General features: G+C 39.2%; 1 protein-coding gene across 12 annotated transcripts in view; it reads right to left on the bottom strand.

Moving 5' to 3' along the window:
• The window catches only part of magi2b (membrane associated guanylate kinase, WW and PDZ domain containing 2b), a 738212-nt gene that overhangs the window by 104103 nt on the left and 610048 nt on the right, over window positions 1-24061 (bottom strand). For 10 of the 12 annotated variants that reach the window (XM_077515476.1, XM_077515479.1, XM_077515481.1 and 7 more), the window contains 3 exons: window positions 22710-22902; window positions 21662-21777; window positions 18499-18691 (listed from right to left, as the gene is read on the bottom strand). In XM_077515476.1, the coding sequence (XP_077371602.1) occupies window positions 18499-18691; window positions 21662-21777; window positions 22710-22902 (502 nt within the window). The remainder of the gene's footprint in view (window positions 1-18498; window positions 18692-21661; window positions 21778-22709; window positions 22903-24061) is intronic. The other 2 variants (XM_077515478.1, XM_077515487.1) reach the window with 1 other exon arrangement.

The following is a 24061-nucleotide window of genomic DNA, read 5'->3' as shown; positions in this document are numbered from 1 at the left end:
CTATCGAGTCGCATTGTTATGACGACTTAATAATATCAAATTTTTCGCCGGGCCTGAGGAGTGTGCAAAGTTCGGTGAGTTTTCGTGAATGTTTAGGACCCAAAATCGCGATCGTTTGCGGAGAATAAAGAATAATAATAATAACAACCCGGGCCACGTTGGGGTATTTGCACGTCGGGGTACTGGCATGTTGGGGTACTGTCAAATAGGAAACCATCTAAATTTTAAACGTTTTTGCCATGCTTTGTGTTTGTAAAGTTTCATGGAAAGGCCAAAAATGATGCACAATTAACAAAATAAAATCAAAATGGATTGGCACATGGCTATATAGAATACTTTTTGAATATATTAGGCATGCCTGCCAATATTCACACATCTAGCTGAATCATATAATCGGAAAGACTTCATAAAAATGTCTAGAGGGCGCTATTGAAGCATTTATTGCAAATTTAATAAGAAATCTCTAAAATATTCATGCTTATGACAAGCCTGATGTGTGTGTAAAGTTTCATGAGTTTTTGCACATGTTTAGACCAAAAAAAAAAAAAGCAGCATTTTACTTGGCAAACAATCCATCGCCATGAAACGGCGTGCGACAAAATAAATAACTTCCGATAACTTTGTATCTTAAACATCTTAAGATGAAGCACACCAAGTTTGAAGACAGTCGGATAAATTTTGTAGGAGGAGTTCGTTAAAATATGACCCCTAAAAAAGGCCACAAAAAATGGCTACAAATCCCAACGTAAATCAAAATGGCGGACTTCCTGTTTGGTTTAGCAGATGGTTCCAAGAGACTTTTTTGTACATCGTGGGCTCTTATGTATGCCTCTAAATTATCATAGCGCTAGGGGAAACGTACAACCGGGAATGCTTCGTTAAAGAGGAGTTTTTTACCTCAAAATGTGATGACCGGCCCCTACGGGACTTCCTGTTGGGTTTAGCACATGGCACCAAGAGACTTTTTTTGTACATCGTGGGCTGTTAAATTTGTCTCCAAATTTTCGTAGCTCTAGCTGCTTCGTACAACTGGGAATGCTTCATTAAGAGGGAATTTTTTCCTTCGCAATCTGTGCATGCCACGGCAACAGCGTGCGACGAAATAAAAAGCTTTCAATAACTTTTCATCTTCAACATTTTAAGATGAATCACACCAAGTTTGGAGATGATCGGATAAACTCTGTAGGAGGAGTTCGTTAAAATAAGACCCCTATGAAATGGCCCAAAAAATGGCAACACGTTCCAAAGTAAATCAAAATGGCGGACTTCCTGTTCGGTTTAGCATATGGTTCAAAAAGAGTTTTTTGTACCTTGAGGGCTGTTACATATGTCTTCAAATGTTGGTAACTCTAGGTGAAATGTACAGCCGGGAATGCTTCATTAAATAAGAATTTTGAAACACAAAATTTGATGCCTCGCCTCTGGCGGACTTCCTGTTAGGTTTAGCATATGGCACCAACAGGCTTTTTTGTAGATCATAGTCTGTTACATATGTGTACCAATTTTCGTGGCTCTCAATTAAACGTACCACCGGCAATGCTTAGTTAAGTAAGAATTTTGAAACTGTAAATTTGATGCCCCGCCACCGTCATATAGTATGTCAAAAACTTTAGATTTTTTACCATGATGTTGTCCCAGGTGTTGAGATGGTACAGCCCAAGTTTGAAGTCAATCGGGTTAACCGTGTAGGAGAAGCAGGCAAAAGTATGACCCCTGTAAATGTGCAAAAATGGGCCAAAATTGGACATTCAAATACTCACACCTCACTTCCTGTCTATTTTAGGGTACACATATCAAAAAGGTTTTTGTTCATCTGGATGTGCTACAGGTGCCACACAATTTTCGTAGCCATAGGACAATCGTAGCGGGACAGGGATCCGTTAAACCTATGTAGGTGGCGCTACAGAGCCATTTTTCTGTTATCATGTATGGCGACTTTAAAATATCAAATTTTTCGCCAGGCCCGATCTGCGTGTAAAGTTTGGTGAGTTTTCGTTCATGTTTAGTGCCTCAAAAATGTGGTTGTTTGCGGAAAAGAATAATAACAAAGAAAAAGAATAATAACTAGAGCTGCGAGCAGCTATAAAGGGCCCTCGCAACCCGGGCCACGTTGGGGTACTTGCACGTCGGGGTACTGGCACGTTGGGGTACTGTCAGATAGGACAAGACCATCTAAAATGTTTTTGACAAGCCTTGTGTGTGCAAAGTTTAATCAAAACGCAAAATATGGTGTGCAATTCCCACAATAAATTCAAAATGGTGGACTTCCTTTTAGGTTTAGCATACGGCTACAGAATACCTTTTGTAGGTCTTAAGCTAATAGGTATGCCTCCCAGTTTTCATAAATATTGGTCAAGTCATCTTTAGTTGTGTATCGCTTGAATCATACAATTGGAAATGCTCCATAAAAATGCATAGAGGGCGCTATTGAGCACAACGTTGGGTTACTTGCACGTCAGGGTACTGGCACGTTGGGGTACTGTTACATGGAACAAGGACCATTTAAAATGTTAGTTTTTTCCATGGCTTGTCTGTGCAAAGTTTAATGAGAAAGGCCAAAAGTGATGTATAATTCCCAAAATAAAATCAAAATAGCGGACTTCCTCTTTGGTTTGGCAAATGGCTACATAATACTTTTTTGTAGGTCTAGCATAATCATACAATCGGAAATGCTTCATAAAAATGTCTAGAGGGCGCTATTTATTGCAAATTGCACAATAAATCTCTAAAAATTCATGTTCATGACAAGTCTGATGTTTTTGCAAAGTTTCATGAGTTTTCATGTGTATAAAAAAAAAAAAAAGCAGCACTTGACAACTGTTACATGGAACAAGGACCATTTAAAATGTTAGTTTTTTCCATGCCTTGTCTGTGCAAAGTTTAATGAAAAAGGCCAAAAATGATGTATAATTCACAAAATAAAATCAAAATAGCGGACTTCCTCTTTGGTTTGGCAAATGGCTACATAATACTTTTTTGTAGGTCTAGCATAATCATACAATCGGAAAGGCTTCATAAAAATGTCTAGAGGGCGCTATTTATTGCAAATTGCACAATAAATCTCTAAAAATTCATGTTCATGACAAGTCTGATGTGTTTGCAAAGTTTCATGAGTTTTCATGTGTATAAAAAAAAAAAAAAAAAGCAGCACTTGACAACTGTTACATGGAACAAGGACCATTTAAAATGTTAGTTTTTTCCATGCCTTGTCAGTGCAAAGTTTAATGAAAAAGGCCAAAAATGATGTATAATTCCCAAAATAAAATCAAAATAGCGGACTTCCTCTTTGGTTTGGCAAATGGCTACATAATACTTTTTTGTAGGTCTAGCATAATCATACAATCGGAAAGGCTTCATAAAAATGTCTAGAGGGCGCTATTTATTGCAAATTGCACAATAAATCTCTGAAAATTCATGTTCATGACGAGTCTGATGTGTTTGCAAAGTTTCATGAGTTTTCATGTGTATAAAAAAAAAAAGCAGCACTTGACAAACAATGCATTGCTATGGCAACAGCGTGTTACAAAATAAAAAACTTTCGATTACTTTGCATCTTAAACATCTTAAGATGAAACACACCAAGTTTGAAGACAGTCGGATAAATTTTGTAGGAGGGGTTCGTTAAAATATGACCCCTGAAAAAGGCCACAAAAAATGGCAACAAATCCCATCATAAATCAAAATGGCAGACTTCCTGTTTGGTTTAGCACATGGTTCCAAGAGACTTTTTTGTACATCGTGGGCTCTTATGTATGCCTGCAAATTATCATAGTGCTAGGTGAAACGTACAACCGGGAATGCTTCGTTAAAGAGGAGTTTTTTAGCTCAAAATGTGATGCCCGGCCCCTGGGGGACTTCCTGTTAGGTTAAGCACATGGCACCAAGAGACTTTTTTGTACATCCTGGACTGTTACATATGTCTACAATTTTTCGTCGCTCTAGCTGCTTCGTACAACTGGGAATGCTTCATTAATAAGATTTTTTTTCCTTTGCAAAAAGTGCATGCCACGACAACAGCGTGTGACGAAATAAAAAACTTTCAATCACTTTTCATTTTCAACATCTTAAGATGAATCACACCAAGTTTGAAGATGATCGGATAAACTCTGTAGGAGGAGTTTGTTAAAATATGACCCCTATGAAATGGCCCAAAAAAATGGCAACACATTCCAAAGTAAATCAAAATGGCGGACGTCCTGTTAGGTTTAGCATATGGTTCAAAAAGAGTTTTTTGTACCTCGAGGGCTGTTATATACCTCTACAAATTTTGGTAACTCTATGTGAAACGTACAGCCGGGTATGCTTTGTTAAAGAGGAGTTTTTTAGCTCAAAATGTGATGCCCGGCCCCTGGGGGACTTCCTGTTGGGTTTAGCACAGGGCACCAAGAGACTTTTTTGTACATCTTGGGCTGTTACATATGTCTACAAATTTTCGTAGCTCTAGCTGCTTCGTACAAATGGGAATGCTTCTTTAAGGATATTTTTTTTCCTTTAAAAACAGTGCATGCCATGACAACAGTGTGCGACGAAATACAAAGCTTTCAATAACTTTTCATCTTCAACATCTTAAGATGAATCACACCAAGTTTGAAGATGATCGGATAAACACTGTAGGAGGAGTTCGTTAAAATAAGACCCCAATGAAATGGCCAAAAAAATGGCAACACGTTCCAAAATAAATCAAAATGGTGGACTTCCTGTTAGGTTTAGCATATGGTTCAAAAAGAGTTTTTTGTAGGTCATAGCCTGTTACATATGTGTACCAATTTTCGTAGCTCTAGATTAAACGTACAACCGGCAATGCTTCGTGAAGTAAGAATTTTTAAACTCTAAATTTGATGCGCCGCCACCGTCATATAGTATATCAAAAACTTTTCATTTTTCACAATGATGTTGTCCCAGGTGTTGAGATGGTACATCCCAAGTTTGAAGTCAATCGGGTTAACCGTGTAGGAGAAGCGGGCAAAAGTATGACCCCTGTAAATGTGCAAAAATTGGCAAAAATTGGACATTTAAATACTCATACCTCACTTTCTGTCTATTTTAGGGTACACACTTCAAAGAGGTTTTTGTTCATTGGGATGTGCTACAGGTGCCACACAATTTTCATAGCCGTCGGACAATCGTAGCGGGACAGGGATCCGTTTAACCTATGTAGGGGGCGCTAAGGAGCCATTTTTCTGTTATCATGTATGGCGACTTTAAAATATCAAATTTTTCGCCAGGCCTGATGTGCGTGTAAAGTTTGGTGAGTTTTCGTTCACGTTTAGTGTCTCAAAAATGCGATTGTTTGCGGAGAAGAAAAAGAAGAATAATAAGAAGAATTCCTACAAAAACAATAGGGCCTCGCAGCGGCACCGCCGCCGCCGCTGCTCGGGCCCTAATAATAATAATAATAATAAGAATTCCTTCAGGAACAATAGGGACCTCGCAGCGGTCGCTGCTCGGGCCCTAATAATAATAATAATAATAATTTTTACAAAAACAATAGGGACCTCGCAGCGGTCGCTGCTCGGGCCCTAATAATAATAATTTTTACAAAAACAATAGGGACCTCGCAGCGGTCGCTGCTCGGGCCCTAATAACTAGAGCTGCGAGCAGCTATAAAGGGCCCTCGCAACCTGGGTCACGTTGGGGTACTTGCACGTCGGGGTACTGGCACGTTGGGGTACTGTCAAATCGGACAAGGACCATCTAAAATGTTTTTGACAAGCTTTGTGAGTGCAAAAGGCCAAAGATGGTGTGCAATTCCCAAAATAAATTCAAAATGGCGGACTTCCTTTTAGGTTTAGCATACGGCTACAGAATACTTTTTGTAGGTCTTAAGCTAATAGGTATGCCTCCCAGTTTTCACAAATCTAGGTCAAGTCATCTTTAGTTGTGTATCGCTTGAATCATACAATTGGAAATGCTCCATAAAAATGCATAGAGGGCGCTATTGAGCACAACGTTGGGTTACTTGCACGTCAGGGTACTGGCACGTTGGTGTACTGTTACATGGAACAAGGACCATTTAAAATGTTAGTTTTTTCCATGCCTTGTTTGTGCAAAGTTTAATGAAAGAGGCCAAAAATTATGTATAATTCCCAAAATAAAATCAAAATAGCGGACTTCCTCTTTGGTTTGGCAAATGGCTACATAATACTTTTTTGTAGGTATTAGGCTGATAGGGGTCTGTCCTAATTTTCACAAATCTAGCAGAATCATACAATCGGAAATACTTCATAAAAATGTCTAGAGGGCGCTATTTATTGCAAATTGCACAATAAATCTCTAAAAATTCATGTTCATGACAAGTCTGATGTGTTTGCAAAGTTTCATGAGTTTTCACACATGTATAGATAAAAAAACAAAGCAGCACTTTACTTGGCAAACAATGCATCGCTATAGCAGCAGCGTGCGACAAAATAAAAAACTTTCGATAACTTTGCATCTTAAACAATTTAAGATGAAACACACCAAGTTTGAAGACGGTCGGATGAACTTTGTACGAGGAGTTCGTTAAAATATGACCCCTGAAAAAGGCCACAAAAAATGGCAACAAATCCCATCGTAAATCAAAATGGCGGACTTCCTGTTTGGTTTAGCACATGGTTCCAAGAGACTTTTTTTGTACATCGTGGGCTCTTATGTATGCCTGCAAATTATCATCGCGCTAGGTGAAACGTACAACCGGGAATGCTTCGTTAAAGAGGAGTTTTCTAGCTCAAAATGTGATGCCCGGCCCCTGGGGGACTTCCTGTTGGGTTTAGCACATGGCACCAAGAGACTTTTTTGTACATTGTGGGCTGTTACATATGTCTACAAATTTTTGTAGCTCTAGCTACTTCGTACAACTGGGAATGCTTCATTAAGAAGGATTTTTTTCCTTTGCAAAAAGTGCATGCCACGACAACAGCGTGCGACGAAATAAAGAGCTTTCAATAACTTTTCATCCTCAACATCTTAAGATGAGTCACACCAAGTTTGAAGATGATCGGATAAACTCTGTAGGAGGAGTTCGTTAAAATAAGACCCCTACGAAATGGCCCAAAAAATGGCAACACATTCCAAAGTAAATCAAAATGGCGGACGTCCTGTTAGGTTTAGCATATGGTTCAAAAAGAGTTTTTTGTACCTCGAGGGCTGTTATATACCTCTACAAATTTTGGTAACTCTAGGTGAAACGTACAGCCGGGTATGCTTTGTTAAAGAGGAGTTTTTTAGCTCAAAATGTGATGCCCGGCCCCTGGGGGACTTCCTGTTGGGTTTAGCACAGGGCACCAAGAGACTTTTTTTGTACATCTTGGGCTGTTACATATGTCTACAAATTTTCGTAGCTCTTGCTGCTTCGTACAAATGGGAATGCTTCTTTAAGGATATTTTTTTTCCTTTGCAAACAGTGCATGCCATGACAACAGCGTGCGACGAAATACAAAGCTTTCAATAACTTTTCATCTTCAACATCTTAAGATGAATCACACCAAGTTTGAAGATGATCGGATAAACACTGTAGGAGGAGTTCGTTAAAATAAGACCCCAATGAAATGGCCAAAAAAATGGCAACACGTTCCAAAATAAATCAAAATGGTGGACTTCCTGTTAGGTTTAGCATATGGTTCAAAAAGAGTTTTTTGTAGGTCATAGCCTGTTACATATGTGTACCAATTTTCGTAGCTCTAGATTAAACGTACAACCGGCAATGCTTTGTGAAGTAAGAATTTTTAAACTCTAAATTTGATATGTCGCCGCCGTCATATAGTATATCAAAAACTTTAGATTTTTTACAATGATGTTGTCCCAGGTGTTGAGATGGTCCATCCCAAGTTTGAAGTCAATCGGGTTAACCGTGTAGGAGAAGCGGGCAAAAGTATGACCCCTGTAAATGTGCAAAACTGGGCCAAAATTGGACATTCAGATGATCATACCTCACTTTCTGTCTATTTTAGGGTACACACATCAAAGAGGTTTTTGTTCATCTGGATGTGCTACGGGTGCCACACAATTTTCGTCGCCATAGGACAATCGTAGCGGGACAGGGATCCGTTTAACCTATGTAGGTGGCGCTATGGAGCCATTTTTCTGTTATCATGTATGGCGACTTTAAAATATCAAATTTTTCGCCAGGCCTGATGTGCGTGTAAAGTTTGGTGAGTTTTCGTTCACGTTTAGCGTCTCAAAAATACGATTGTTTGCGGAAAAGAATAATAACAAAGAAAAAGAAGAAGAAGAAGAATAACTAGAGCTGCGAGCAGCTATAAAGGGCCCTCGCAACCCGGGCCACGTTGGGGTATTTGCACGCCGGGGTACTGGCATGTTGGGGTACTGTCAAATAGGAAACCATCTAAATTGTAAACGTTTTTGCCATGCTTTGTGTTTGTAAAGTTTCATGGAAAGGCCAAAAACGATGCACAATTAACAAAATAAAATCAAAATGGATTGGCACATGGCTATATAGAATACTTTTTGAATATATTCGGCATGCCTGCCAATATTCACACATCTAGCTGAATCATATAATCGGAAAGACTTCATAAAAATGTCTAGAGGGCGCTATTGAGCCATTTATTACAAATTGCACAACAAATCTCTAAATAAAATATTCATGTTCCAGACAGGTCTGGTGTGTGTGCAAAGTTTTGTGAGTTTTCACCCATATTTAGACTCTCAAAAAAGCATTTTTCTTCACAAACAATGCATGGCTACAGCAAAGGCGTGTGACAAAATAAAAAAATTCAATAACTTTTCATCTTAAATATCTTAAGATGAAACACGCCAAAGAATGAAGACGATCTGATAAGTTCTGTTGAAAATATGACCCCTATAAAAGGCCCCAAAAAATGGCTACAAATACCAAAGTAAATCAAAATGGCAGACTTCCTTTTTGATTCAGCATATGGCTTTAGAAACCTTTTTGTAAGTCTTAGGCTGATAGGTATCCCAATTTTTACAAATCTAGCTGAATCATAAAACACAAAACATTTGCAAAAGCTTCATAAAAATGTCTAAAGGGCGCTATTGAACCATTTATTGCAAATTGAATAAGAAATCTCTAAAATATTCATGCTGATGACAAGCCTGATGTGTGTGTAAAGTTTCATGAGTTTTTGCACATGTTTAGACCAAAACAAAAAAGCAGCATTTTACTTGGCAAACAATGCATCGCCATGACAACGGCGTGCGACAAAATAAATAACTTTCGATAACTTTGCATCTTAAACATCTTAAGATGAAGCACACCAAGTTTAAAGACAGTCGGATAAATTTTGTAGGAGGAGTTCGTTAAAATATGACCCCTAAAAAAGGCCACAAAAAATGGCTACAAATCCCAAGGTAAATCAAAATGGTGGACTTCCTTATTGGTTTAGCATATGGCTCCAAGAGACTTTTTTTGTACATCCTGAGCTCTTATGTTTGCCTGCAAATTATCATAGCTTTAGGTGAAACGTACAACCGGGAATGCTTTGTCTGTTTAATCAAAACGCAAAATATGGTGTGCAATTCGATGCATTGCTATGTCAACAGCGTGTGACAAAATAAAAAACTTTCGATTACTTTGCATCTTAAACATCTTAAGATGAAACATACCAAGTTTGAAGACAGTCGGATAAATTTTGTAGGAGGGGTTCGTTAAAATATGACCCCTGAAAAAGGCCACAAAAAATGGCAACAAATCCCATCATAAATCAAAATGGCGGACTTCCTGTTTGGTTTAGCACATGGTTCCAAGAGACTTTTTTGTACATCGTGGGCTCTTATGTATGCCTCTAAATTATCATAGCGGTAGGTGAAACGTACAACCGGGAATGCTTTGTTAAAAGAGGAGTTTTTTTACCTCAAAATGTGATGACCGGCCCCTACGGGACTTCCTGTTGGGTTTAGCACATGGCACCAGGAGACTTTTTTTGTACATCGTGGGCTGTTAAATTTGTCTCCAAATTTGCGTAGCTCTAGCTGCTTCGTACAACTGGGAATGCTTCATTAAGAGGGAATTTTTTTCCTTTGCAAACTGTGCATGCCACGGCAACAGCGTGCGACGAAATAAAAAGCTTTCAATAACTTTTCATCTTCAACATCTTAAGATGAATCACACCAAGTTTGAAGATGATCGGATAAACACTGTAGGAGGAGTTCGTTAAAATAAGACCCCAATGAAATGGCCAAAAAAATGGCAACACGTTCCAAAATAAATCAAAATGGTGGACTTCCTGTTAGGTTTAGCATATGGTTCAAAAAGAGTTTTTTGTAGGTCATAGCCTGTTACATATGTGTACCAATTTTCGTAGCTCTAGATTAAACGTACAACCGGCAATGCCTCGTGAAGTAAGAATTTTTAAACTCTAAATTTGATGCGCCGCCGCTGTCATATAGTATATCAAAAACTTTTCATTTTTCACAATGATGTTGTCCCAGGTGTTGAGATGGTACATCCCAAGTTTGAAGTCAATCGGGTTAACCGTGTAGGAGAAGCGGGCAAAAGTATGACCCCTGTAAATATGCAAAACTGGGCCAAAATTGGACATTTAAATACTCATACCTCACTTTCTGTCTATTTTAGGGTACACACTTCAAAGAGGTTTTTGTTCATTGGGATGTGCTACAGGTGCCACACAATTTTCATAGCCGTCGGACAATCGTAGCAGGACAGGGATCCGTTTAACCTATGTAGGGGGCGCTAAGGAGCCATTTTTCTGTTATCATGTATGGCGACTTTAAAATATCAAATTTTTCGCCAGGCCTGATGTGCGTGTAAAGTTTGGTGAGTTTTCGGTCACGTTTAGTGTCTCAAAAATGCGATTGTTTGCGGAGAAGAATAATAATAAGAATAACTAGAGCTGCGAGCAGCTATAAAGGGCCCTCGCAACCCGGGCCACGTTGGGGTACTTGCACGTCGGGGTACTGGCACGTTGGGGTACTGTCAGATAGGACAAGACCATCTAAAATGTTTTTGACAAGCCTTGTGTGTGCAAAGTTTAATCAAAACGCAAAATATGGTGTGCAATTCCCACAATAAATTCAAAATGGTGGACTTCCTTTTAGGTTTAGCATACGGCTACAGAATACCTTTTGTAGGTCTTAAGCTAATAGGTATGCCTCCCAGTTTTCATAAATATTGGTCAAGTCATCTTTAGTTGTGTATCGCTTGAATCATACAATTGGAAATGCTCCATAAAAATGCATAGAGGGCGCTATTGAGCACAACGTTGGGTTACTTGCACGTCAGGGTACTGGCACGTTGGGGTACTGTTACATGGAACAAGGACCATTTAAAATGTTAGTTTTTTCCATGGCTTGTCTGTGCAAAGTTTAATGAGAAAGGCCAAAAGTGATGTATAATTCCCAAAATAAAATCAAAATAGCGGACTTCCTCTTTGGTTTGGCAAATGGCTACATAATACTTTTTTGTAGGTCTAGCATAATCATACAATCGGAAATGCTTCATAAAAATGTCTAGAGGGCGCTATTTATTGCAAATTGCACAATAAATCTCTAAAAATTCATGTTCATGACAAGTCTGATGTTTTTGCAAAGTTTCATGAGTTTTCATGTGTATAAAAAAAAAAAAAAAGCAGCACTTGACAACTGTTACATGGAACAAGGACCATTTAAAATGTTAGTTTTTTCCATGGCTTGTCTGTGCAAAGTTTAATGAGAAAGGCCAAAAGTGATGTATAATTCCCAAAATAAAATCAAAATAGCGGACTTCCTCTTTGGTTTGGCAAATGGCTACATAATACTTTTTTGTAGGTCTAGCATAATCATACAATCGGAAATGCTTCATAAAAATGTCTAGAGGGCGCTATTTATTGCAAATTGCACAATAAATCTCTAAAAATTCATGTTCATGACAAGTCTGATGTTTTTGCAAAGTTTCATGAGTTTTCATGTGTATAAAAAAAAAAAAAAAGCAGCACTTGACAACTGTTACATGGAACAAGGACCATTTAAAATGTTAGTTTTTTCCATGCCTTGTCTGTGCAAAGTTTAATGAAAAAGGCCAAAAATGATGTATAATTCACAAAATAAAATCAAAATAGCGGACTTCCTCTTTGGTTTGGCAAATGGCTACATAATACTTTTTTGTAGGTCTAGCATAATCATACAATCGGAAAGGCTTCATAAAAATGTCTAGAGGGCGCTATTTATTGCAAATTGCACAATAAATCTCTAAAAATTCATGTTCATGACAAGTCTGATGTGTTTGCAAAGTTTCATGAGTTTTCATGTGTATAAAAAAAAAAAAAAAAAGCAGCACTTGACAACTGTTACATGGAACAAGGACCATTTAAAATGTTAGTTTTTTCCATGCCTTGTCAGTGCAAAGTTTAATGAAAAAGGCCAAAAATGATGTATAATTCCCAAAATAAAATCAAAATAGCGGACTTCCTCTTTGGTTTGGCAAATGGCTACATAACACTTTTTTGTAGGTCTAGCATAATCATACAATCGGAAAGGCTTCATAAAAATGTCTAGAGGGCGCTATTTATTGCAAATTGCACAATAAATCTCTGAAAATTCATGTTCATGACGAGTCTGATGTGTTTGCAAAGTTTCATGAGTTTTCATGTGGATAAAAAAAAAAAGCAGCACTTGACAAACAATGCATTGCTATGGCAACAGCGTGTTACAAAATAAAAAACTTTCGATTACTTTGCATCTTAAACATCTTAAGATGAAACACACCAAGTTTGAAGACAGTCGGATAAATTTTGTAGGAGGGGTTCGTTAAAATATGACCCCTGAAAAAGGCCACAAAAAATGGCAACAAATCCCATCATAAATCAAAATGGCAGACTTCCTGTTTGGTTTAGCACATGGTTCCAAGAGACTTTTTTGTACATCGTGGGCTCTTATGTATGCCTGCAAATTATCATAGTGCTAGGTGAAACGTACAACCGGGAATGCTTCGTTAAAGAGGAGTTTTTTAGCTCAAAATGTGATGCCCGGCCCCTGGGGGACTTCCTGTTAGGTTAAGCACATGGCACCAAGAGACTTTTTTGTACATCCTGGACTGTTACATATGTCTACAATTTTTCGTCGCTCTAGCTGCTTCGTACAACTGGGAATGCTTCATTAATAAGATTTTTTTTCCTTTGCAAAAAGTGCATGCCACGACAACAGCGTGTGACGAAATAAAAAACTTTCAATCACTTTTCATTTTCAACATCTTAAGATGAATCACACCAAGTTTGAAGATGATCGGATAAACTCTGTAGGAGGAGTTTGTTAAAATATGACCCCTATGAAATGGCCCAAAAAAATGGCAACACATTCCAAAGTAAATCAAAATGGCGGACGTCCTGTTAGGTTTAGCATATGGTTCAAAAAGAGTTTTTTGTACCTCGAGGGCTGTTATATACCTCTACAAATTTTGGTAACTCTATGTGAAACGTACAGCCGGGTATGCTTTGTTAAAGAGGAGTTTTTTAGCTCAAAATGTGATGCCCGGCCCCTGGGGGACTTCCTGTTGGGTTTAGCACAGGGCACCAAGAGACTTTTTTGTACATCTTGGGCTGTTACATATGTCTACAAATTTTCGTAGCTCTAGCTGCTTCGTACAAATGGGAATGCTTCTTTAAGGATATTTTTTTTCCTTTAAAAACAGTGCATGCCATGACAACAGTGTGCGACGAAATACAAAGCTTTCAATAACTTTTCATCTTCAACATCTTAAGATGAATCACACCAAGTTTGAAGATGATCGGATAAACACTGTAGGAGGAGTTCGTTAAAATAAGACCCCAATGAAATGGCCAAAAAAATGGCAACACGTTCCAAAATAAATCAAAATGGTGGACTTCCTGTTAGGTTTAGCATATGGTTCAAAAATAGTTTTTTGTAGGTCATAGCCTGTTACATATGTGTACCAATTTTCGTAGCTCTAGATTAAACGTACAACCGGCAATGCTTCGTGAAGTAAGAATTTTTAAACTCTAAATTTGATGCGCCGCCACCGTCATATAGTATATCAAAAACTTTTCATTTTTCACAATGATGTTGTCCCAGGTGTTGAGATGGTACATCCCAAGTTTGAAGTCAATCGGGTTAACCGTGTAGGAGAAGCGGGCAAAAGTATGACCCCTGTAAATGTGCAAAAATTGGCAAAAATTGGACATTTAAATACTCATACCTCACTTTCTGTCTATTTTAGGGTACACACTTCAAAGAGGTTTTTGTTCATTGGGATGTGCTACAGGTGCCACACAATTTTCATAGCCGTCGGACAATCGTAGCGGGACAGGGATCCGTTTAACCTATGTAGGGGGCGCTAAGGAGCCATTTTTCTGTTATCATGTATGGCGACTTTAAAATATCAAATTTTTCGCCAGGCCTGATGTGCGTGTAAAGTTTGGTGAGTTTTCGTTCACGTTTAGTGTCTCAAAAATGCGATTGTTTGCGGAGAAGAAAAAGAAGAATAATAAGAAGAATTCCTACAAAAACAATAGGGCCTCGCAGCGGCACCGCCGCCGCCGCTGCTCGGGCCCTAATAAGAAGAAGAATTCCTACAAAAACAATAGGGCCTCGCAGCGGCACCGCCGCCGCCGCTGCTCGGGCCCTAATAATAATAATAATAAGAAGAATTCCTACAAAAACAATAGGGCCTCGCAGCGGCACCGCCGCCGCCGCTGCTCGGGCCCTAATAAAAAGAAGAAGAATAAGAATTCCTTGAAAAACAATAGGGACCTCGCAGCGGTCGCTGCTCGGGCCCTAATAATAAGAAGAATTCCTACAAAAACAATAGGGCCTCGCAGCGGCACCGCCGCCGCCGCTGCTCGGGCCCTAATAATAATAAGAATTCCTTCAGGAACAATAGGGACCTCGCAGCGGTCGCTGCTCGGGCCCTAATAATAATAAGAATTCCTACAAAAACAATAGGGCCTCGCAGCGGCACCGCCGGTGCCGCCGCTGCTCGGGCCCTAATAATAATACTTTTTACAAAAACAATAGGGACCTCGCAGCGGTCGCTGCTCGGGCCCTAATAATAATAATTTTTACAAAAACAATAGGGACCTCGCAGCGGTCGCTGCTCGGGCCCTAATAATAATTTTTACAAAAACAATAGGGACCTCGCAGCGGTCGCTCCTCGGGCCCTAATAATAATAATTTTTACAAAAACAATAGGGACCTCGCAGCGGTCGCTGCTCGGGCCCTAATAATAATAATAATAATAATAATAATAATAATAATAATTCATTTTTTATTTCTTCAATTTTTTTTTCAATGGTGGTTTAGAAAAACCTGTGTAAAATGCTTATTTCTTGTGTTATTGTAAAATATGAACTGAAACCAACAGTGAATACTGATGTCCTTAGGCCTCAATGTAAGCAAGCGCGTTTTCTTTGTGTTTTAACTAAGCAAAACAAGAAATTATGAAGCTTGGAGTTCTTGCTTTCAAAAAAGGTTAACTAACATTTTTCTCCAAGTGTGTACTTAGCGTTTGTGGAATTATGGCTGGAGATAGTTATACAGAAGACGATATAGTTTTTTAGACGCTAGTGTCGCCATCTCCTGGCCAGTATGAGAAATGATTGCAGTGACAACTTCCGCCAATCCAAAACCAAAATACTGGTCGTTTTTCCATTTTTGTCTTCTGCCATTTCTTTTCTTCTTTTCTGAAATAAAAACTGAAAATCAAGCTGTTATTGGACTTCTCCTTGACCGTCCCAGACATCCAAAAGAGAAAATCAAGCTGTATTTCAATTACGGTCTTTCTATTTTAAAACAAAAATCAGAGGAGTCCTTTTTTTATTTTTAATATCTGTTTCCAAACAGGCGGCACGGTGCTCGAGTGGTTAGCACGTCGGCCTCCCAGTTCTGAGGACTCGGGTTCGAGTCCAGGATCCGGCCTTCCTGGGTGGAGTTTGCATGTTCTCCCCGTGCCCACGTGGGTCTTCACCGGGTACTCCGGTCTCCTCCCGCATTCCAAAGACATGCATGGCAGGTTAATTGGGTGCGCCGAATTGTCCCTAGGTGTGCTTGTGAGTGTGGATGGTTGTTCGTCTCTGTGTGCCCTGCGATTGGCTGGCAACCAGTCCAGGGTGTCCCCCGCCTACTGCCCAGAGCCAGTTGAGATAGGCTCCAGCACTCCCCGTGACCCTTGTGAGGATTAAGCGGTCAAGAAAATGAATGAATGGAATGTTTCCAAACAAAATATCCAATGACTAAAAGAGACACGGATCGAGTTGGATATTTTCACTTGACGCAAGATGTGTGACCCGGAAGCGATTTTATTTTTGTTTTTATCTTACTTGTGGCTCGACTTTGACAGTGGACATGTCTTCTGGACTCAGAGTTACTCCCTGACCCCCGCTGAAGAGCACATAATCTCCTCCCCTTCATATCCAAAATCCTTGAAAAATCAGTTGCTGCTCAACTCCATTCTCACCTATCCCACAACCATCTGTATGAACAGTTCCAATCCGGTTTCCGTCCACTTCGTAGCACTGAAACAGCCCTCTTCAAAATCACAGATGACCTCCTCATGCAGCTGATTCTGGACTTCTCACTATTCTCATCCTCCTCGACCTGAGTGCGGCATTCGACACAATCAGTCAAACCCTCCTCCTCAACAGACTCACTTCCACTGGAATCTCCAACACCCCGTTTACTGGTTTTCATCCTACCTCTCCAGCCGCACTCAGTTCATTCAACTCAAGTCTTTCAAATCATCTGCATCTTCAGGTGTGCCCCAAGGATCTGTCCTGGGGCCCCTCCTTTTCATCATCTACCTTCACCCCCATGGCAATATCTTCCGTCGATTTAATATCCAATTCCATTGTTATGCTGATGATTCCCAACTATACCTTTCTACCAAACCTTCATTCACTCTACCACCAACCTCTCTCATGAACTGCATCTCTGAAATAAAAACTTGGTTTACTTTAAACTTGCTGCAACTTAACAGTAGCAAAACAGAATTTCTTCTCATTGGCACAAAGACCACTCTCTCAAAAACAGCTAACTTTTTCCTCACCATTGACAACACCACTGTTTCACCCTCCACCCAAGTCAAAAGTCTGGGAGTCATCCTTGACAGTACACTTTCCTTCCAATCCCATATCAGCAACATTACCCGGTCTGCATACTTCCACTTACATAATATTAACCATCTTCGCACCCACCCTCCCACACTGCCGCCATCCTGGTCCACGGTCTTGTTACGGCCCGTCTTGATTACTGTAATTCTCTCCTTTTCGGCCTCCCTCACAAATACCTCCATAAACTCCAGTTGGTCCAGAATTCAGGTGCCTGCATCATAAATCGAACTCCCTCCACCCAAAATATCACCCCTGTCCCCCACCAGCTCCATTGGCTCCTGGTTCAGTCTCGCATTCATTTCAAAATCCTTCTGTTAGCATTCAAGGCTATCCATAACCCCCCCCCCATATCTAAACATTCCTTCCCGCGCTCTTAGATCATCCTCCTCAATTCACCTTTCTCTCCCCCCCCCGATCGTCTTACCACCATGGGGAGCAGAGCGTTCAGCCTCTGTGCTCCCTGCTTGTAGAACTCACTAAAGCCACAATTCAGAAACTTAAGACTCTTTTACACAATTTAAATCAAAACTTAAAACACTTGTTTAAAACTGCCTACACAACTTAATGCCACCTTGCACTCCCACTAGCCCAACCCCCCATTTTTTTTTTAAGTGTTTTTAATTAAATCTTTTTTTAATTGTACGGTGTCCTTGAGTGTCTAGAAAGGCGCCTATAAATATAATGCATTATTATTATTATTGTTATGATCATCATCCATATTTGCAATTCGTAGTGCACACTCACTGATCTGTATATATTACTGGATAGCCCATACACGCCCATGCAAGACGCTGAAGCCACAGGACGGCCATCTTACCACTCCCTTCTTGCGAGCAGATATGTATATGTACAGATTAGTGTTGGTCCGATACCGTTTTTTGGAACCCCAATACCGATTCCGATACCCAGCTTTGCAGTATTGGCCGATGCCGATAACATACCGATACTTAAGTTTTTTTTTCTTCAAAATGAAAAAGCTGTCCTGCCATTGGTTCAGAGCATTCAAGGGCCAATAGGATATCTTAGATCAGCATGCAGTGAACATGTCACATATCAGTGAATGTCGTGCACGAGCAAGACACAAGATGCTGCACCCAAAGTCTTATAGTAGCTTTGGAATTAATGGTATCGGCATGTTACTTGTGAGTACTCACCGATACCGATACCACTGTTTTAATGCAGTATCGGCGCCTCTGCCGATACCAGTATTGGTATCGGAACAATACTAGTACAGAGTAGACATATACAGCTCGTACGCTCTTATAGTATAGTGCTGGGAGTAATATATACAGATCAGTGCACGACCACGAGTCCCAAAATGCCCGTTGTCCGTGTTTCCCATTTTCCATTTTTGCGCAAAATCGGAAATCGGCAAACGAGTCGTTGGAACGAATATTGAGGAACAAATCTTTTTTTGTTTTGTTTTTGTACTTCTCGTTTTGTTTGTAAAAACGACTGATCGATGGATTCCCAGCCTTACCAGGCATGTGTATCCTCCGCCTCACAGTCAAGCTGACTTGGCCATTGCGAGCAGCGGCGTGCATCAAGTCGATAACGTACTTGTGAGGCTTCCCAGCAACCACATTTTTATCCACCGAGATGAGCTCATCCCCCGGCCGGAGTCGGCCGTCACGCTCGGCAGGGGTGTTCTCGATAATGGCGCCGATCACAATCTGTTTGGAGACAAAGGCGAAATTAGTAACATGGCAAAATGACAGGCTGAGCAAGTCTGGGGTGCACATTGCACTGTGACTGCTGCATATGTTAGCAAGGCATTGTTCAGTATGGGAGGCACGAAGCAAATGTCAGCGGTGGGAGGTTACGACGTTCACGTAAGTAGATTTTTCAGGTCTCTTGTACTTAAAGGTGTATTGTGGAGTTGAACATTTTAAATGTTAAAGCCACATCAAGTATACTCCACTAATGCCCAGATGAGTACAAAGAGCCCTGACTTTTTTTTTTTTTTTTTAACAAAAAGTGTGCCTATCCACTTGAATCTTCACTTCAGTGTGGAGTGTTCACCCCAAACACATCACAGTTTCTTGACAGGGGCAGGGGGGACCGGCGCCATGCACAAGCTTTGCACAGTGGCTGCAGTTACGCTTTAGGCCAGAGGAGGCATTCGTGACTAAAAAAGAAAAAAGTAACCACAATGCTCGTTTCACTTGAATACATTTTTTTTCTCATGACGTTTTACTTTCTAACATTGAAAACAAGTACACTATGTATAAAAAATAAATAAATAAATAAATAAATAAATAAATAAATACACAAATAAATAAATAATAAAATAAAAACTTGCATATGACGATGAGCTTAGTGGCCTTTTTTCTCAGAAATCCCATCATCATCAGTAGATTGCAACTGAGATGCAGAGAGATTGAAGGTGAGTAACAGAAGGATATAGAAGCAGACACCTTTGGAAACGTTCATGTTGTCAGTTTTGGTATGTTGCTATAAGTGAGCACATTTTTTGCGTGTGTGTGGTTAGACGATACCAGCCACTTCATTAACATGCTTCATTTTGATTGAAACTATCAGGTAAACATTCCAGGGATTGATCTATAATATTGTGTCGCAAAAATCACAAAATACCCTGATATATTAAACGTCTTTGTAAAGTAAAAAATACTTTTGTTTATGAATAATTAGGAAAATCACCAAGTATATAAAATTAGACTTCAAAACAAATTCAATAAATAGATAAATCATGCTCGAATGCTGTGGGCATGTCCACTGAATGTGCTGATGTCAATCAAATGCCACAAAAAAGGATGCTATAATCAATGTCTATCTTTTTTTTTCCCCTGCATACATATGACGATGTACATGTTTAAGCCACTCCAATGGTGGCTGGAATATAGCTCATGAGGTTGTTGCAGAACGTTTCCACACTGCAACGAGTTGCTCTAAAGTGGCCACACCAACCCGGAGCACTCTTCTGCACGCTGGTTATTCAGTCGGAATTTAGTTTATTATGTTTTTGCATCGCCCTATCTCGTCTGATCTCGGAAGCTAAGCAGGGTCGGGCCTGTTTAGTACTTCGATGGGAGACCGCCTGGGAATACCAGGTGCTGCAAGCATTGTTCGTCTCTGTGTGCCCTGCGATTGGCTGGCAACCAGTCCAGGGTGTCCCCTGCCTACTGCACAGAGCCAGCTGAGATAGCTGATAGCCAGCAACCCCCGCGACCCTTGTGAGTAATAAGCGGTCAATAAAATGGATGGATGGATGGATGTTTTTGCATGTCTTAAGCAATTATCTTCAAATATGTAAAATATATTTTGAAACAAATCTCTGAATTCACAATGCAGGTTCTTTAAGGCAAATGGGGGGGGGATAACGCACCGGTAACAAAAATAAAAACAAACAAAAATCTGTATATGCACCTGACCTGACATCGATTTATCCCTTTTCTATAGCGATTGCCCTCATTAGCCAAAGTCTATAGTCCAGTGGTGTCCAAACTACGGCCTGGGGGCCATTTGCCGCCCGCCGTGCATTTTTCAGTGGCCCGCAACATATGCTAAAAGTGGCATTTGACGCAGTTCAAATAAAATAAACAAAACAAAAACGTTTGGAGATGGTCAAAGTAAGAAGGGAGGGTATCGAAAAACAGGTGCCATTAAAGGTTATTTTAGTTGACTAAAATTAATGAAAAAACTAAAATTCAAAAAACAATATCCATCCATCCATTTTCTTGACCGCTCATTCCTCACAAGGGTCGCGGGGGGTGCTGGAGCCTATCTCAGCTGGCTTTGGGCAGTAGGCGGGGTACACCCTGGACTGGTTGCCAGGCAATCGCAGCAAAAAACAATATTGTTACCGAAATAAAATAAAAACAAAAATGCTTTTTAAAAAACGAAAACTATTTTATGTTTACAAAACTAACTAAAACTAACTATAATTATAGCAAACACATCCTTCGTTTTAGTCTTTGGTAATTAATTTAATGCATGAGCCTTTGGGGATGATTTTAAATGTGATTTTTAGTAGATTTATTTTGATATAAACCGTAATATTGACGTTTGAAAGTATGTCACACAGAAGTGATGTCATCTAGCAGCAGCCAATAGAAAAGCACCTTCAGATGACATTGCTCTCATTGTGTTTTTTAAATATTGCGCACAAGTAATACACATTAAAAAAAAAACTAATATTAATACTGAAACTAACAAACTAAACTAAAAATAAGCATTTTCTAAAGAACTAAACTAATAAAAAAAGAACCACCCTGAAAACTACTAAAAACTAACTAAAATGAAAAATTCCAAAACTCTAATAACCCTACTGCCATATTACAAATAAATTGGTTCATATACTGTAGCATTTTTCTAAATATGCAAAAGCACAAATAAATTATTTGTACAATTTTTAGGACTAAACACAATTTCTCTTGCTCTCAAATGAAAAAGTTTATAGTCAGGCAATTGAGATAATCTACCATTAAACGAAATTTGGGTGGCTGGCTTGGGCAAAAGGCAGAGTGCACCCTGGACTTGTCTCCACTTGGCATGATTCTTGTTTGTTGAAAGCGCATAAGTGGCCAGTAAGTGCACATGAAGCATAAGCGTGACGTTCGGCAGACGTTAAAACGGAGTGCGAGGGTTAAGCAAGCATGAGGTCCAGCCCGTCCCATACGAGCCTTGTCACGGGCGTCCGGACTCACAGCCTGCACGGCCTCGTCTCCCCCCAGGATGCGGAAGCCGAAGCCAGTCTTCTCGCGCAGCAGGTGCACCTCCACCTCTTCGTATTCCGGACCTGATGCAAACACGTCAGTGTTATCGTTCCAAACTCCTTTTTTTTTTTTTTTTTTGCCAGCTTCGTCATTCAAGATTGGAGGACATGAAAGGTCAAATCATCCCCGTATAAAATACTGAAACATGAAATTGTGTAAATTACAGTTGTCCTGACACAAAATGTAACTGCAGCTGTTCTAAAAGTGATTCTTAAATTTTATTTAAAACACGCAATTGCTATTGACTACCTGTCTACTATATTGAAGGTTGTGGGATTGTTCCTCAACCCTTGAGCAATTTTTTTTTTTTTTTTTTTTTTTTTTTTTTAAGTATTTTGCTCTCTTCCAAGTGTAAAGTTTACTCCGTTTAGACTGGGTCAGAATATAACCTTTTTTAGAGTAAAATGTGGTCTTTGAAATTTACTGTGTAGGGATATTCAATACCATTTTTTTTCTAGATTGATTCCAGTATGAGTACTCAATTCACTTCACAAATATGGCACTTTACTTTAATTTATTTAATTCAATCTCCGGTGTAATAACCTCATTTATTGAAAATCAATCAATATATAAGGTTATTACACCGAATTTTTATTTTTTATTTTATTTTTATTATTATATTATTATCATTATTAATTCAATCTCTGGCGTAATAACCTTATCTATTGATTGATTGAATTTTTATTTTTTCTTTTATTTTATTATTATTATTATTATTATTATTATTATTATTATTATTAATTCAATCTCTTGATAATAACCTTATTTATTGATTGATTGAATTATTTTTTATTTTATCTGTTCTTATTGCTGCTGGATATGTAAATTTCCCAGTGGCGAGCCGACCCAGCCCAAAGGGATCAATAAAGTCAAGTCTAAGTCTGTCTAAGTCTAAGTTTAAGTCACAGAGACCAAGTACTAATACCACGAGTACTTTTGACACAAACAAACTCACGTCGGCTCTCGTAGATAGCCCTGGACTTTTCGTAAAGGTCATAGGGATCCGGCTTGTTCAGGTCGAAGCCTTCAGTGGAGTCTGGCACGGATGTGCGATGTTGGGGCTGGTTGGGGAAGGGCGTGCCTGGAGGCAGGACGGGACCTGACAGGTTGGCCTGGGGGCTTCCGTGCGGGTCCCACTGATCAGGTAACTGCACAGGAAGCAATGTTGAATTCAATTTTGAAAACATGAGTACGGTAATTACCTAATCTTATATAGTTCTTCCATTAGGCCGACCAAACATTACATTAACCGTAATATTTAGTGCATCACTTTAGCTGAATTTCTAAAGATTGGTTGATTAATTTAAAAAATTATATATATATATATATATATATATATATATATATATATATATATAGAGAGAGAGAGAGAGAGAGAGAGAGAGAGATTTCTACGTGGCACTAATACGCCATTGTATATATTGGAATTATTCTGAAAAAAATAAAACAAATGACACATGAATTTAATTATTTCAGTTGCATTCATAAATAACTTGTATAAAAAAAAAAGATAAAAACTGAGAATTCCTTGGTTATAAAGTAAAAAAAAAAAATACATATTTATTTTTGTACATTAAAATGACATGTTTCTTTTCAGCTCATGACCTGGTCCATCTAGACTTTTTAGAAATCTAGTCCATCTATCTATCCGCAGCACCAGTTACATCAATTACAGTTTTTGCCCATTGCTTGAACACGTTTTGCAAAATTTGGCTGACTGTGTCAAAACTCTACACACAAGCAAATAATGTCGTGTGTTGAGAGGTTTGGATCCCAAAGGCGCAGACACAAATAAGATTTTCTCTATTTATTCACAAAGAACGCAGCACACAGGACAGTGTTTAATAATCCAGCAATGAACACGTTTCTCAGACTGCACCTACAGACAGTGAATCGATCTACATCACATAGGTCCAGACATCACCTTAAAGGATTAAGAATCAACATCACATGCCTAAAACTAGTTGAAACCAGATGATGATTATACGATGGTTACATCAGTACAAAACATACACTTGACCTCACGGCCGTGAACCCAACTTAACAGGTCAAGAACTCTAACTTAACCCTGGCGTGACCCCCAGACATGACAAATAGGACACAATACAGGGAAATAAACCAATCACATCTATGTCAAATTGAAACTCTGCTATCAAAACCTAACAATCCTTTGTCAAAATGTCATTCTGATGACAAATGATACTCACTTGAATCATATGAATACTCTCAGATCAGCAGCACCACACTAGTCTACTTTATATAAAATATAGCAGTCTTCTGTTTTCACTTTTTTTAAATTAACTTCCA

This window comes from Festucalex cinctus, chromosome 3 (assembly GCF_051991245.1).
Source record: "Festucalex cinctus isolate MCC-2025b chromosome 3, RoL_Fcin_1.0, whole genome shotgun sequence".
In the NCBI taxonomy this organism is placed as follows: Eukaryota; Metazoa; Chordata; class Actinopteri; order Syngnathiformes; family Syngnathidae; genus Festucalex; species Festucalex cinctus.
This window is presented reverse-complemented; position numbering and strand designations above follow the sequence as displayed.